General features: G+C 40.5%; 1 protein-coding gene across 2 annotated transcripts; it reads left to right on the top strand.

Moving 5' to 3' along the window:
- Positions 1–5782: 5782 nt before the first annotated feature.
- On the top strand, positions 5783–12700 carry COX17 (cytochrome c oxidase copper chaperone COX17). Of its 2 annotated transcripts, none has more exons than XM_014838159.3 (3): positions 5783–5992; positions 7929–8045; positions 12557–12700. In XM_014838159.3, exons 1-2 carry the CDS (start codon positions 5886–5888, stop codon positions 8011–8013), a joined length of 192 nt encoding a protein of 63 aa, XP_014693645.1. In that variant the 5' UTR covers positions 5783–5885; the 3' UTR covers positions 8014–8045; positions 12557–12700. The 2 variants fall into 2 exon arrangements, with proteins under 2 accessions (XP_014693645.1, XP_014693644.1); XM_014838158.3 differs by having other exon boundaries at positions 5786–5992; positions 7929–8017.
- The last annotated feature ends 3830 nt before the right edge of the window (positions 12701–16530 follow it).

Raw genomic sequence — 16530 nt, 5'->3', positions numbered from 1 at the left:
TGCTGACTCACCATTTGAGGTCTCAGCTAAAACTTCCCCTCCCCAGAAAGAATTTTCCTCGCTCTGTCAGATAAATTATCTGAAATAGTCAACAGCCAGCCTCCTCCAAAAACATTATCAGAAGACACTGACCAACAGAATACATCAAATGTGAGGGAATATATGTGACTACATGACTGTCTTACATAAACTGTAGTGGCCATTTTGCTGGAGTTGCTCATTCTCCCCCTTGCTGGCTTTGAGGAAGCAAGTGGCCACGCTGGGGAACCCCACATGGCACGGAACTACAGGTGGCCTCTCAAGAGCTGGGAGTGGCCTCCAACCCACAACCAGCAAAAAACCATATCCCTCAATCCTACAACTGCAAGACACTGAAGTTCTGCCAATGGTCTGAGTGAGATTAGAACCATATCCGTCCCCAGTAAAACCTCAGATGAGACCACAGTCTGAACCAAAATCTTGATTGCAGTCTTGTGAGATCCTAATCAGAGAGTCCACTTAAGCTATGCCAGATTCCTGATTATAGAAACTGTGAGATAATAATCAATGTGTGTTACCACTAGATTTGCAGTAATATTGTTACACAGCAAGAAATGACTAATATGCAACCTTTTTGAAATTAGGTCCTGTGTCTTTTAATTTACTTGTGTAGAAGAAACTCTGATATTGGAGAGCGGTGCTAGTTAATAAAATTTCATTAAAATGAAAGTTATACTTTGGCTTGTTGGGAAACAGTTCTCCACGGGTCTCTCATGTTTCTGCTTGTCTTACAAGGGGGTACCCCCCGTCTGCCCTTGTTCCTTTATGTGTGTAGGAAACAACCTTGGAAGATAGAGACCCTCTGGAACAAAGGGCATGTTTGCTTATGGCCTTTAAAGTCAGAGACAGTGTCTCTCTCTGAGCAAAGGGCAGACATTCTTACTGCCCGTTATTAAAGCTTTGGGTTTCCTAAGCTCACTGTCCATTTCCTGTGATGCAACTCAGTGTGTATGCAGATGTCATCTGGCATTCTTCATGTCACCCTGTGGGAACTGAGGCTCAGGGAACTGGCACAAAAATGCCAAGACTTTGCTGCTTCTGCTGTGAGTAATAAACTGTCCTTCATCTCTGACCTGGCAGTTTGCTGGCTTCTACCAGCATTCATGGAACTGTGGCAGGCAAACAGGGTAAGGCTTCCTGCCTCTCAGAGTTCTTGAAAAACTATAGCGAATGAAGTATAGCACATTTTTACCTGTGGAAATTGGAAAGCATTTTTTTTTTACCGGGCAGAAATGTAAATGCTATACAAAGTTCCCTCTGAACCTATTAACTAGGCAAGTGAGAATTCGAGCCTTGTAATTCTCCTCTCTCAGCATATGGTGTCACTCCTTCTCTACCAGCCTCAACTAGCCACCCTTACTTGGTAAAGCCTCCACTCCTGTGGTTAGTCAGACATAAACAACGGCTAAGAACACTTTTACCACAGAGAGATTTTAGAAAGTATTTCCTTAGTTTGTTACATTACCAGGGCTGTCATCCCATCCACAGAATGACTGCTCGATGCCATGTGTAGCTAATGTCCTCAATTCAGTACCATACAAAAACATATTCACTGTGCTATGAAAAAGTTCATTACAGTCACCATTTCAACTCTTGCAGCTTACTAATGTATCAATTATAGCAATAGCAAAGAGCCCCAGAGGCTTAAAATTGTAAAGTTTTGCTGGTTAAAATCGGAACTAGGAAGTGAGAACTCGATACAAAAGATACTAATCAAACTAACCTGAGAGTTGCCTCTGTAAAACAGGTGGTTGAATCCAGTCTTACATTATGTAGTCCCCACGTGCCACCTACTCTCAACTTTTTAACCTCTAAGGACAGCTCTCTAAAATTGTTGTGTTCTTCTTGTGGGAAGTGGGTTATTGAGGTTTTTCTTGGGGTAGAGTGTGAAACACTAAGTTTCATTGTTTTATACTCCTGTTTTTCCTTTAATACTAAGACAGGCCATGACACAAGTCTTAAGGCATTTCAGCTGGGTAAGAAAAGTAAAGGATGATGTTAATATAAAAGTCAGTAGCTGACCTTAAAGCTAACTTATTCATAAATTAAAAGGCAGAAGAAAAATTAACTCCTGTGTGTTACTGCACCATTCTGAAATAAGAGGAGAGTTAAGTAGCTGGATATAAAGGACTAAATATTTCACTTTGGAAAGGAGTATCTTTTGGTCCTTTTCTCAAGGGCAGGATAATATTCCATCCTGAAGAAGCAGCTGTTGAAAGAGTTTAAGTGAGAGTCACAGCCTCAGGAAGGAAACCAAGGGCTTGTTAATATCTTGAACGTAGCAGATTAAGGAAGTGTGGGACTAGGCAAGGGGCTAACTTCTGTCTTAGGCCTGTGGATACTAGCTTACCCTGAGGAAGTCACAGCAAGTGTTGTCACTGCAAGTACTCTCTCTTCACTGAAGCAGGGGAGGCAAGTGAGCAAAATCTTTTCTTAACTGCAGAAAGGCTGTTTCAGCCTTTTGGTCTATAATCTGTATCTACAGTTTATCTTAATTCCCTTAACTCCCTAAACTTTCTTAGATATTTCTTTCTCTTTTCTTCCTTGTTCATTTCCTAGACACAAAAGTTCAGCAGCACAATTAAATACAGATCAATGATAAGTTGTAAAATAAGAAATATTCACCTTGCATTTAGATAAATTAAGTGGGATACTACATAGATAGAACACAGACCTTAGAGGGAGAAGATGTTGAGACTCAGGGCTGCCACTTACAAGTTATGTGACCTTGAACAAATCATGTCCATCTCGGAACCTCAACTTTCTCATCTATAAATGTAAATAATAAGTTCAACTGCTGTGAAGATTAAATGATAGTTCACAAACTCAACGCTTCTACCTATATGGAAAGTATTGTAGCTAAAGATTCTGTTGTCATTTCTACTGATTATACATTCTGAGTGAGCACATTTTTAAAAATATGGCTTCTCTATTAAGAATTATCAATGCAATATAAGAGTTATCAGACAATACTAGAAGGGAAAATCAGTTCAAACAACAGTTTTTTTTTCTTTTCTTTTTTGTTTCTCTGCTTATTTAAGATAAGAGAGATCTTTCTATAGAAAAAAAAAACCTTTCTAGATTCTTGGCAGCAACAGGGCAAAATGAAGCTTTATTGGGAATAATCTGTCTGAGTAAAAAGCCTTTATGCTGTGTCTACCATGTGCTAACTACTGTCGGGGGACCAAAATGAACATGACAAGATGACAGCACATCATCTAGAAATTCACATCTCTTATGAAAAAATGATTATTTTTACTTAAAAGCAAGGAAGAGGCTTAAGCCCTGAGAATGAAACTTACTTTGTTCCACACCTCCTGAAAGTATAGTGAAAGAGGATATTAAAATAATGAAATTCAATTTCTACCCCATAAAGCAGTGTTTTCCAACTACATTTAGCGGGATGCAACCATTATAGGTTTCCTTGTTCTTCAGGTGCAGGTGGCCGACTTAATTATCCTCCTCTGTGCATGGTACATTATCACCATTGGCCCCTGCAAGTTCACTTTATTTATTTTCATTTATCCCCATTCTCCAGCCCCACTTGCCTCCCCTCATAGGCAGCCATTCTGACTGTTTAAAGCAACTCTTTTCACATGTATGTGTTCTTATGTGTATTTTTATTTTTTACTCCTTCTTAAAAATTATGTAAATAATATTGGGTTATGTATCTATTCTCTTTTTTACTTTTTCCCACTACCTACACTATTTTAAAAATTTGTCCATGTTACTATGTATATGTTGTCAATTTCTTCTAGTTTGTGCCCAGTACTCCACATTTCCGTGTCTACTTCCTCAGTGATGAGTGCCCAGGTTGCCTCCAATTCCCTGCCACAGAGACATCTGTGACGATTATCCCCATACATGTTCCCTATGGACTTGCTGAGAAGCTCTTTGGAATATAGATCCAGGAATAGAAATGCTGCATCATAGGATATGCACCTATTCTTAAATTAACTGGATACCGTCTAACTGCCCTCCAAAATGGCAGGACCAGTCTGCATTCCTGACAGTAACCTGGAGGATTCCTGCATCCTCACTGCTACTTGGCATGATCTAGTTTTCTAATTTTTGTTAGTCTAATGGGTGTAAAGTGATACCTCATTGTTGTTTTATTATCCATTTCTGTGATTAGTACTATTTTGGAACAGCTCTTATGAGTGTTGGCCTCGGGTTTTCTCTTCTATTCACCTATTAATTTCTTAGTTTAACCTTTCACATGTAGACCTTTAATGCATCCAGAGCCCCTCCTTTTGATGTGGTGTTTAATCTTCTCCAGTTAGTCTGTTTTCTTTTCCCCACTGATTTCTTGTACCCCGTTTATTATATATTATGTTTCCAAGTGATGTTACTAGTCCAAGAAGCACTATTTGAGTAGCAAGATACTAAACAATGAGAGTGAACACCTAGTTGAAAGAACTGAGAATAGTGGATAAGGGTGAGTTTAGGGGAACATAAGGGCAATGTGTTGTATTATTAAACATATCAATCATCCAGAATGAAGTAAAAATCATGCTTATTAGAAGTTTTTAGATGACAAAATGGAGATATTCTTAGTAACTTGAAAAATACACATGTAGAAATTATTCCTATACAGCACCAGTTCACAGACACACCTATAGATTTCCTGAGCTAAAGCCATGAAATACAGAAACAAACTTCTGTTAGGTGACGCTGAAAGTTTAATTACCCAAGATATACATCACCAGGTAGCTTTTGAACAATGCCTCAAAGTCTTGCTTTAAAAAATAAGTTCAGAGCCAGCCCTGATGGCCTAGCAGTTAAAGTTCAGGGCCCTCTACTTTGGCGCCTGGGTTCCGTGTCCCAGGGTGGAAACACATCACTTGTCTGTCAGTGGCCATGCTGTGGTAGCAGCTCATAGAGAAGAACCAGAAGAACTTACAAGTATACAGGACTATGCACTGGGGCTTTGTGGGGGGAAAAGGAGGAAAATTGGCAACAGATATTAGCTTAGGGTGAATATTCCCCTGAAAAAAAAATCATTAACAAAAGTTCAAGTTTTCTTTCTCTAATAATTCTCTGCAGGAAAAAAAACAATGGTTATGTTCATTCTATTGCAAATAAGGTAGGCACCAGTTTACATATCTACCTAAATGAATTTGAGAAATGCCAAGGAAAAGGCATTTTTGTTTTATTAACCCATATTTTGCCCTACAATTAAATTCATACTGAAATCAAATCAGTTGGAGAGGGGGCTATAAACACCATTAGCTGAGGATTTCAAATGTATGGGGTGAGGTTGAGGGTGGTGGAGGAATTTTTTTCCAACACTGGCGGATTGGATTGTTCAAACGTCTTTGCTACTCATTTTTAACTAGGTAAGTGAAAGATAGTAGGGGGCAGGAAGAAGGCAGGTACTGCCCCAGCATGAAACACGGGGAGCTAATCTGTTACTCAAGGGGACCTGGCTGTCACAGGTGGTTTCTTTCTCTTGTTTAGCGTGGACAAGTCATTTCACTTCTCGGGCTTCAGTTTTCGACATTCACGGTGGATGGTTGGGTTGAGAGATCTCTGAGACGTTTTACTACTGTATTCTTAGCCTTCGTGAGTCCCACCCCCACAACTTGGTTTACTAACGCTCCGTGCTCTTTTAAGCTGTCTCTCTGCGCCTGCGCTGAAGAGGCGCGCTCACATTACTACCTTGATTTAGCCTCTTCTGCGCATGCGCCCTTTCCATCCTTTCTGCCCCACCCCACCCTTCCGAGGGAGGCAGGACTTCCTGTCCCCTTTAGAGCGACTGACGGAGGTGACTGCGGACGAATCGGCGTCGGCGGAGCCTGGAGAGTTTCGGGTGTCTGTGCTAGTCGCTGCTTTTGGCGCGAAAGATGCCGGGTCTGACCGCCCAAGGCCCTGCCCCGTCTGACTCGCAGGAGAAGAAGCCGCTGAAGCCCTGCTGCGCCTGCCCTGAGACGAAGAAGGCGCGCGATGCGTGGTCAGTGCGCAGGCGGCAGGGGGGCCGGCGGCCTACGCGCCGCCCGCCGGTGCCTCCGCCCTCCGCCCTCCGCCCTCTGGCGGGCCTCGCGCTCGGCCTCGGCCGGGCTTTCGCATTGCTGGGCGGCGCTCGGGAGGGTTGTGGGCCCCGGAGGCTGCGCGGTGGGCTGTCTCGTTGACGAAGCCCGGGGAACGGATGAAGGGTGGGGAGAGGTCAGATTGTGGCTCGCTTCGCCCACTCCTTCCTTCCTCTAGAGGGTTTCTGAGCATCTGTTATGTGTCGAGCACTGCGTTAGGTCCGAAGACCTAAGTGGATAAAAAGATGCTGCTTGATTTAAAGGAGCTAAAAGTTAACGGAGACGTATGCCAATTATTGCTATACCACGTGGTAAGGGCTATGATAGAAGATTTGGCAAGACCAAAGAGTAAAAGTTTTCTGGTAATTTCTCCCCAAACTTAGACATCGGTAGGACACAGGGTACGTTTCTTACGGTGCTGAACCCCCCCACCCCCCCCTTTTTAGCTAGATATTTAAAAATCAACCAGTCATGACATAGGTGACATCATAGTGTTCAGAGTACCAGTAGGTTACCATCAATCCACAAAATTTGTTTGTTCTCATTTTATACAGCCTCACTTGGGGAACAAATCTCAGTAGAAGGAATCCTCAGATAATGTGAATGTACCCTCTTCCTCCAGCCCCTTTTGGTCTTCACATAAAAAAAAAACCCTAAGTGGCATAGTAGGGGTAATAAGAGTTGTAGGAACTCAGTGCTTTCTATTAATATTCAGTACTTTGCAAGTAAGACTCTGAAGGGAGAATTGAAAGATTGTAATCTGATCCTGAAATTGCTTCCACAGTAACAGTTAGTGCTTACTGAACCTTTGGGTATTACCGGATCACGATTAAGAGCTTGGGATCCAGAGCCAAGGTTTGAGTCCTGGTCCACCAACCTTGTGACCTTGAGCAAGTTATTTAACATATCTGCCTCATATGTCTGTAAAATGAACCTAAGGAAAGTATCTGCTGCCAGGATTATTGTACGGGTTAATGCTAAAAGCCACATCAAGTGCCTAGCACAATATTTACTGCGTTCGATAAATGATCAGGGAATGTTAGCTATTATCTTCCTAAGGAGCCCGCTGTCCCAGACAGTCGTTGTCATTTGCAGGCAGCCCTGGAGCTATTGAGGGATGTGTAGGATTAGTTGGAAGGAGAACCTTTCTTTAAATTCTTTTTGCATCTATTGCTTCGGACCACTATAGCTTCTCCCCAAATATCTATGGTCAGGAGCTAGTTTTTTCTTGTACTTGAATTTTGGCTTTAACTTTGCTAAAATTACATTTTCAGGCCCTACAAATAAAACTGTGCGATCCTAGTCTTTGCTTTGTGAATTTTACACATAAAAAGTTCTTTGATCCTTACAAGGAGGGCTCATCAGGCTGCTCCTGGCTGCCAGATCTTTTTTGCTGTTTATGTTTTTGGGTGTCTTGTGATTAGAATTAGATTTACTTAGGTGCATTTCAGTGTGGGGCAGAATCAAAAATTTAATTCCAATATGATAGCAGGCAAAAAATTAAGCTCTTCTTTCTGTCCTTCATTGAACATAAATATTTTATTCAGTCAGTTCATTTCATTGTAGAGCCTTATTATTCCTTGGATGTAGACGAGAGGCAATATTTGCCATACACAATTATTTCTTCTACTCAGATTCCCCCTCAAAAAACTAGGTATTTGTGGAACATCTTCATGAGCATGGAAATATCACAAGAACCGATAAAAACAAAGCCATTTGGTGTAATAGCATTTTTAAAACTCCAGCTGTTCCGTCAGACCCATGTTCTGCCTCACTCCCCGTCACTATCATGCACGCTTGTTTACTAGGAAAGTGCTTAATGCCTACTTTGTTAGATAACAAGTGCATTTTGTTTTATAGCATCATGGAGAAAGGAGAAGAGCACTGTGGACACCTAATTGAGGCCCACAAGGAGTGCATGAGAGCCCTGGGATTTAAGATATGAAATGGTGAGCATGGTACTTTCTGACTGGCAAGGTAATTCCTAGGCTTATTGCTTCAGATTTGTGTATTGCTTTACAGATTTAGCAGCCATGGGGCCACATTCTTTCTGAATGGTAGTTCACCTGGTTAATCTAACATGCTTAAGCATCACTAAAAAAATAACTTTTCAGTTCCTAATGAAGGGAGTAAGTGATGGTAATAAATTGAGAGGCATTCAGTGGATTTGGGAACGGGAGAGTTTAGCTTTCAAGAAAGAGCTTGACAAAAGCCTTTAGAGTTATGTTAGAGTCAGAAGGAATTTTGGCTTAGGAAGTTCAAAATATTCAGTTGTCTGACTTAAAGAAACTAAAGCAAACATGTTCTCTATTCCTTGTTTCTAATGTTGTGAGTGTTTAGTAAGTGCTTTTAAAAAGGGAGTAGGCAGCACATGGAAGCATTGCTTTCTGCAAAACAGAAATGGAATTACTGTTCTTTCTTCCTTTTATTTTTTGTGAGGAAGATTGGCCCTGAGCTAACATTTGTTGCCAGTCATCCTCTTTTTGCTTGAGGAAGATGGTTCCTGAGCTAACATCCATGTCAGTCGTCTTCTACTTTGGATGTGGGGCACCACCACAGCGTGGCTTGGTGAGCGTTGTGTGGGTCCACACCTGGGATCTGAACCTGTGAACCCCAGGCCACTGAAGCGGAGCACGTGAACTTAACTACCATGCCACCAGGCTGGCCCCATTCTCATTTCTTCTGTACCGTGCTTTATTCTAATAAAACTAAAACCTCAAACCATTTTTTGAGGAACTTTGAATCAACATTTTAATGCTGAAAGGGACTTTAAATGATGTGTTTACAACAATACCACAAATAGCTGATTTTCTTTTGTTTGGAAGCCCTTCCTTCAGATAGTAACTTGACTCCCTCCCTCACTTCATTCAGGTCTCAGTTCAAAAGTCTCCTGATTAGAGAGGCTTTTCCTTAACACTCCGTCTAAAATAACATCCCTTCCCCGTTGCGCTCTCTCGGCACTGTCCAATAGAACTTTCTGTGATAATGGAAATGTTCTGTACCTGCATTCTCCAGCATGGTAGCCACTAGCCATATGTGGCTATTGAGCCCTTGAAGTGTGGCTAGTGAAATTGAAGAACTGAATTTTTAGTTTTATTTAATTTCAGTTTTGATAGCCACATGATTCTTAACACCATTGCCTGCATGTTACGTATTTATCATCTGCATTGCTTTAGTCCAACTAGAATGTAAGCTTTGAGAGAGTAGGAATTTTCTGTTTCACTCCCTGTCGTGTCCCCAGGACCTATAACAGTGCCCGGCACATCGTAGGTACTCAAGAGAGGACTGTTAATTAAATGAATAATAAACGAGGAAACTAAGGCCTAAGGTATGAAATGCCCCCTGAGGCGGGTTCTCAGGGTCAGAACTGGAACCTCTGTGTCTCCAGGCAGACTCCCTCTGCTCTGGGCCCCCCTGCCACCCTCCCCGGCCCATAACATCCATACCACACCACCACTTTTAGCTTAATAATAGCTGAGAGATAATGCCAACACCACATACCAGTCTAATAGTAATAGAGAGCCTGGCTTCTTTCCCTTTCACTTCTTTCCTGCCTCTTTGGAATTTCATATATGGGCAGCCTTCTTCACTGACTGTAAAAAAGGAGGGATAAGGAGCCTGTCCTGAGCTGATAAGACGTATCACTGTGTAGTGAAAAACAGTCTAGGCTGAAAGGCCTGAGGCTTAATTTTGGTTCCCCTGATGTCTAGCTGAGCATGGTTTTCACTTCAGCTACATTTAATGTTTATCAAGACGTTAATCTTCTCCAGATTGCATTTTTGTCATTTATAGAAAGAGAGCTGTAATGTATCTTGTGATTCTATGTATGGTATGGTATATCTACTCTGTATATACATGACACACTTAAGTGGCTTTCTTTTTTTTGAAACAGTTAGCACCTTAGCTAACTGTTGTCAATCTTCTGGGTTTTTTTTTCTTTTCTCTTCCCAAATCCCCCCAGTACATAGTTGTATATTTTAGTTGCGGGTCCTTCTAGTTGTGGCATGTGGGACGCCGCCTCAACGTGGCCTGACAAATGGTGCCATGTCCGCACCCAGGATCCCAACCAGCAAAACCCTGGGCCACTGAAGCGGAGTGCACGAACTTAACCATTCGGCCATGGGTCCGGCCCCTTAAGTGGCTTTTAGACTAGATGGTTATTTAAAGAAATCTCATGGTGAATCACTTTGTAAAATAAGTAAATTTGGATGTGGGGGAGTGTGTTCTTAAAAAGTATAAGTACATGTATTGATTATTTTAAAGACACAGAATCTCAACATTTGTACATGGTTTCCTTGTTTATAATCTCTCTTCCTAGCCAATTATATAAGCTGTTGCCTAGGGCTGAACCTCCCTTGATAAAAAGGGTGATTAAAAAAATGCTGATTTAGGAGCATCAGAAGCTTCTCTTGGACTTCGTGTGGACCACAGAGGTGGGACAGTTGTTATAAAGAGCACGTATTCAAAGGACCCGAAGCTACAGTTTTCTTTATGTTATCAGGACAGAGAGTGAGAGTGGCTCCCCTGTACTTCATCTTTCTATAACAGAAACTGCACGAGCTTTGCACTTAGAAGACGTGATGTTTAACTGATTGTGTGGTCTTGGGCAAGTCCTTAACTTTCTGAACCTTTGTTTCCTCCTCTTTAAAGTAGGGATAATAATACATGCCCAAACTATTTCATAGAGTTGTTGAGATGATTGAATAATATATGTATGAATAGGCTTTGTAAACTGTAAAATAGAAACCAGAACGAAATAGCCCATATCTTGGGAGTTGTGGATAGCATAATTGAGGTCTGTTGAATATATGACCTGATTATGTGTTTTTGAAGCCTGGTTACAAGAAGAACAATCTGAATCCAAATCAGGCCTTTCTAAGAATTCAAAATGTCATGTATTCGTTTTTAGCATACTACTTTTGGAAGAAGAACAGGTGTTTTGATCCCCATTGGTCACAGGTGGCGTATTTTCCCCAACCCCTGGGGGGAAATGGAGGAAGAGTGAAGTCAAAAAAGACTTGCTCCAGTTACGAGTGGATAGGTGGTGGAATCAAAACCAGAGTCTGGGTCTTTTATGTTCTCTAAATCACAAGCACTGTACACTTCACTCCTTTCACTTCATGAGACTTTTTGCCAACATATTCATTTTTAGGGTTGCATAGAGTCTTGATCTTCAATCATAAAGCTTCAATCAGATGCTAATTAGAAAGGCCTGTTGTTGAAATGCATAGGTGTGTATAACTCAGTCACCAGATCGTGAGCTGTCAGGTACAATCCAACACGACTGTCCGCACTGTTATAACTAAATTGGTATCTCTTAGACTGTGAGACCAGTTTTTCTGAGGATAGCTTCAAAGGAAAGAGACTTTGCAAACTTAGATCTTCCCAGTAATGATCGTGAAAGTTCCTGAATTCGAAAACCCTTGTAGAGTTTAATGTTATTTGTAACTGAGATAGGTCTTCACGGTAACTTGAATTCAGTAGATTGGGACTTAACATAAAGGTAGGCTACGTTCTGCCAGAGGTGTGCCTCAGACTCGCCTGAGGAACGGTTTCCGAAATTCACAGGCCTGCACCCTCATCTGTACCTGTTGCCTCAGAGATTCCTAGGTAACTCTCAGGCGTGCCCTCTTTCAGACCCACTTGCTTATGCGGAAGGAGCAGAGATAATGCTAAATATAAACTATCTGGGGATTTAATAGGCAACAAAGGGGGAGATTTCAAAACTCGTCCTAAGAAAAAATAGGTGTGATGGTGGTAATTATAGATACTTTCTTCTGTCTTGTGACTGCTGCTTTCACTGAAAGAGAAACTAGAGGAACACAGAACCTGCTTAGCAATGTGAAGAGGAAATGGCAGCTAGTATCTTTCTGCCTTTAGGAATCAGAAGAACCCTGGAGGCAGGTCCTTTAACCTTTCTGAGCCTGTTTCTGCTGTGAAAGCCTAGTACTGACTGACCAGACCAGCAACCCTATCCTCTGCTACTTTACCCTTTTGATCTTTCCAAATGGATTTCAAAAGGGTTACACTTGTTTGCCCTTGGAATTAAGTGAGTAACTTTCCACAGGAAGTGCCTTGTGTACAGAGCTGACCTTCTGCCTTTCACTTAGTGGCTCTTTGCCAAACGTACTTGAATTAGCAAGGAGGGGGTTGCAAGTCTCTTCTCTGGCATATCTGTAAAAATAAACTGCCTTAGCCTTTTTTGGAAAGATATTTTTGAGGAAATAAATATGTATTTAATTTTTACTTCAACAAAGACTTCTCAAGATTAAACAGTGTAATGGATCAAACAGTTGCAGTGATGTTTTGTTAGGCAAAACTAGAATTTAAAAATGTGGATCTTTTATTTCATGACCAGTTTAGAATAATTGTGGTGATTTGTTAATAGTATTGGCTGGGGCATTCATTTCTAGTGATCTTAATTCCAGAACTCCATAAATCTGGCATGATGTTTGGAACTTACTCTCTAAAATAATTTTTTTCCGTAGGTGATCTGCTCTGTGAATGAATAATTCCTGAAGAATGAAGAAGATTCAATAATGTTGGGAGTTCTTTGGTGACCTTTGATAAATGGAAAAAGTATAATTTTTAAAAAGAAAAAAAGAAAGAAAGAAAATATGCCTGGTCAAAAACCTTTTTGTGTGTGTGTGTTCCTCACATTCTAAAATGGCATTTATTTATTTTTCTTAAAGGATATAGTATAAACAAATCTTGTAATATAAGTTTCTTATGTTCTTGTGTCTTTCTGGGAACTCTGGATATTTGTTGTAAGGAGAAAGCAAATACTGATCTCATCCAGTGAAATCTGAAATTAGATGCATGGAAGTAAGAAAATAACCATTTACCAATTCAGAATGAATATGGTAACCACATCATGTCATTCAGAGTTTTGTTTTTTATTTTTAGCTTTCTTCCAGACAAGAGCTGGACAAGCCTTCAGTCTTAGTAGTTTAAATCATTATCGTTTCTTTACTAGTTGTCCTTTGGGAAAGTAATTTGTTTAGATTTTGGGTCACATTAGGGTGCCTTGTCTTGGAAGACCTCAACTGTTTGGCATAATTAATCTATAGATGGCTAGTTACATTTTAGAATAGATTAAAATCATAAGATTAATGCCTAGGGGCCAGACGGTTGTCTCTTATTAATTAGAAGCTGGCCCAGGCCAGGGGCTGGGTTGTACAAATAAGTCACTAATGAAATACCTCAGTGCCGTAGTGAAACCTGGAATAGCACGTGGAGTGTGGTTCGCTTACTATAGCAACCCTGTGATCCTCCTAGCTGCTTACAGGCTAGTGAGGCAACTGGTCATGTTCTGCCTTTAAGTAAATTGAGTTTCAAATCTTAACAAGAGATACTGAGGAATATAAGTAAGAAACATAGTGTTCATATGTCATTGTATGAAGGGAAAATTGCCTCTTTTGTAAAATAAAGGAGCTGAATTAAATTATTCCTTAGGATTCTTTCCAGTTAATTAAGAGCATGGCTTTTAGGTTCAGGTTCAACAGCTGGCTGTGTGGCCTGACACAAGTCACGACCTTCTTGGGTCTGTTTTCTCATGTGAAAGAAGAAAAGAAAGAAGCATGCATAGTAGTAATATCTAATTTACAAGACTGTGAATACTGATTAAAATGGTGTCTTAAAGCCTTTGGCACAGTATCTAGTATTTAGTGTATTAACATTCTCTAATTCTTTGATTCTGTATTCCTACTTTCACTTGAATATTTGGATAAAATACTTTGATTTTAGTAAGCACTTTATAGTTTTCAGAGCATTCTTCTAGGTGAAGAATAGAATCTTGGACAACTAACACAGATATGTACCAACTTCCCACCGAGTACAGATCGCTGGCAGATGGTTATCCAAATTCTGCTTGAATATGTCCTGGAACCCTAAAAAAGAAAAAAAAAATCCATTACCTTATCACCCAATGTTAGTTTTTGATGTATCTTGTTCCAGACTTTTCTTATGCATTTGTATCTTTTTTAAAACAAAAAAATGAGAGATCATTTTTCTATGTTACGTATTTTTAATGAGATCATAATATTAATTGCCTTTTCCCCTTAATATATTTTCCCATCATTGAGTGGAGTTCTACAATGTGATTTGTGTTGGTATGTATAAATCCATTTTGTGGCTTACCCTAATTAAGCCAATTCCCTATTGTTTGTACATTCATTCATTAAACAAATGTTTTGTAGGATCCCTGCTATGTGTCAGACACCATTCAGGATGCATACCAGATACCTAAATTATTTCTGATTTTGTTTGCTTGTTTGTTTTATTGTTTGGTTTTATGGAAACATAGAAGGAAGAAAGGAGGAAATCACCTGAAATCCCACCAGTTTAAAATAGGACCACTTTTTGGTGACCTTGCCATACATCTTTTTCTGCATGTATATACACTTTTTACTTTTTTTTGGCTACTCCATAGTAACACTGCAGTGAAAGTTTCCATAAGAAAGTCTGAGCATCTTTACTAATCACTTACCTAGGAATGGGCCAGTGGCTATCAAACTTTCAAGGCTTGGATGAGTACTTCCTGACTGATCTCTAGAAAAGGGGTCCCATTTGCGCCTTAGTATCTGAGGGTGTCCGTTTCCCTAGCTGTTAGCAAGGTTAGGTTTTTCAACCTTTGCCAGTTTGATACACTCACCTGATTTATAAAGGAACTAAAGCACCTTTCTTGATATCTGGCATAGCTAAGAATACATCTCACAAGACCCTCTGCCCATCCTTCCCAAAGATGATGTGCAGATTTTTGGTACTAATAACAGTAAGAGATGTTACTACAGTAATTGGAAAAATGAAGAACCTAGTGTCCTCGTGGGTGACCACCACATTCTGACATAGCCTCTTTGTTAAGCCCCCGCTATTCACGGTAATTCCCCAACTGTCAATACAGGTACATTCACACTGTTCTCTCTAATTAGTTCCCTTTGTCTAACCTTGAAACAGTTGACTTGAAGGTTGATGAGAACAGGACCATGTCCCTAGGCAAAGCCTACCTTAGCATAACTATAGCCTCCACAGGTCTGATGTAGAGGCTGATGGAGAAACTAATCCTCATTTTATAGGTGAGTCTAGGCACTCAGAGAAGTTAAGGAAATTGCTCTGGTCAAATAGCTGGTGACCTGGGATGTGAGTCTTGGTATTAGAGTTCAAGCCCAATGTTCTTTCCTGCACCAGAGGTCTAATATAAACATCATGTATCCATAGTGATAAATTCATTTATTCATTCAGTACCTATTTAGTGAAGGCCTGTTATGTGCAAGGGACTGCCCTACATATTGAGTGTTCATGTTGACTGAGACATACATCCTATCCTCAGAGGTGAGAGACTATTTGACTCAACATTTACTGAAGATGCACTGTATGCCAACTATATGCTAAGTAGCGAACAAAGATTAGTAAGACATGGACCCTGCTCTCAAAGAAATTATATAAACTATAAAAGTATAAAGCTGAATATTCAGTGCTATGAAGAATATTCTAAGACACTTTCCTTAAAAGAGTGCATGTATGACTATACCCAGTGTTTCTTTCTTTAGCTATTAAAAACTGCTAGATGGTAGTTCCATCTGTGTCAGTTATGTGCTTTTGACAGCAAGTAATAAATACAAAATCCTCATCAAGGAAAGTCCAGAGTGAGGGCAAGCTCCAGATGCAATGCTATCATAGGCCCAGTGATGCCATGTAAGACTCAAGTTATTTTCATCTCAGAGCTCTCTTCCAGGACTGATGAAGTCAATTGTGCTTTCTTAAGTCCAACAGAAGAGAGAAATCATTCCCAAGGCGTGAAGTCGCTTTTTTCAGTCTGAGCCAAATTAGGTTGTATGTGCGTTTTTGGGCCAAAAATAGTTGTCAGCAGAATGCCTTATGCTGGTTGGCTTAAACAGGGTCCCCCCATGTGTAGGTTAAATACCAGAACAGAACTGGAATTCTATTACAAGGAGGAAGAGGTAAATGGATATTGAGTATGTGACCAATTTTCTACTTGTTCACTTAACAGCCAAGCCAAAATGAATGGTCAAATTGAGTTAGAGGAGCAGTTCCTCTCATAGTTTACTAATCTTTGGAGAAAAAATTATTGGTAGAACGTAAGTTGTCTGATGTTCAGTTTTCATAGAGTAAGACAATCAGCAGATGTTCAGAGAGCTGTTCCCTGAAGAGTAGTCTTTATGGAGATGCTCAGGGAGATCTGAATCTGGGCACATTCGGCTGCCAGTACCAGCATACCCAGCTACACTGGCTTAAGCAATACATGTAATTTATCTCCTGTCATGAAGTCTGGAGGTTGACAGTTTCAGGTTTGAGACAATGGCTCAGTAATACTTTCAAGAACCGAGGCTTGTTGTGTCTTTCTGCTCTTTATCTTTCTCATCCTTAGGCAGATCCTATCTCGTGGCTATGGTAGCTTCAGGCATTACCTCATCACGCAAGCCGGGAAGAAGGGTAGCAGGCC

This window comes from Equus asinus, chromosome 5 (assembly GCF_041296235.1).
Source record: "Equus asinus isolate D_3611 breed Donkey chromosome 5, EquAss-T2T_v2, whole genome shotgun sequence".
NCBI classification, from domain to species: domain Eukaryota; kingdom Metazoa; phylum Chordata; class Mammalia; order Perissodactyla; family Equidae; genus Equus; species Equus asinus.
This window is presented reverse-complemented; position numbering and strand designations above follow the sequence as displayed.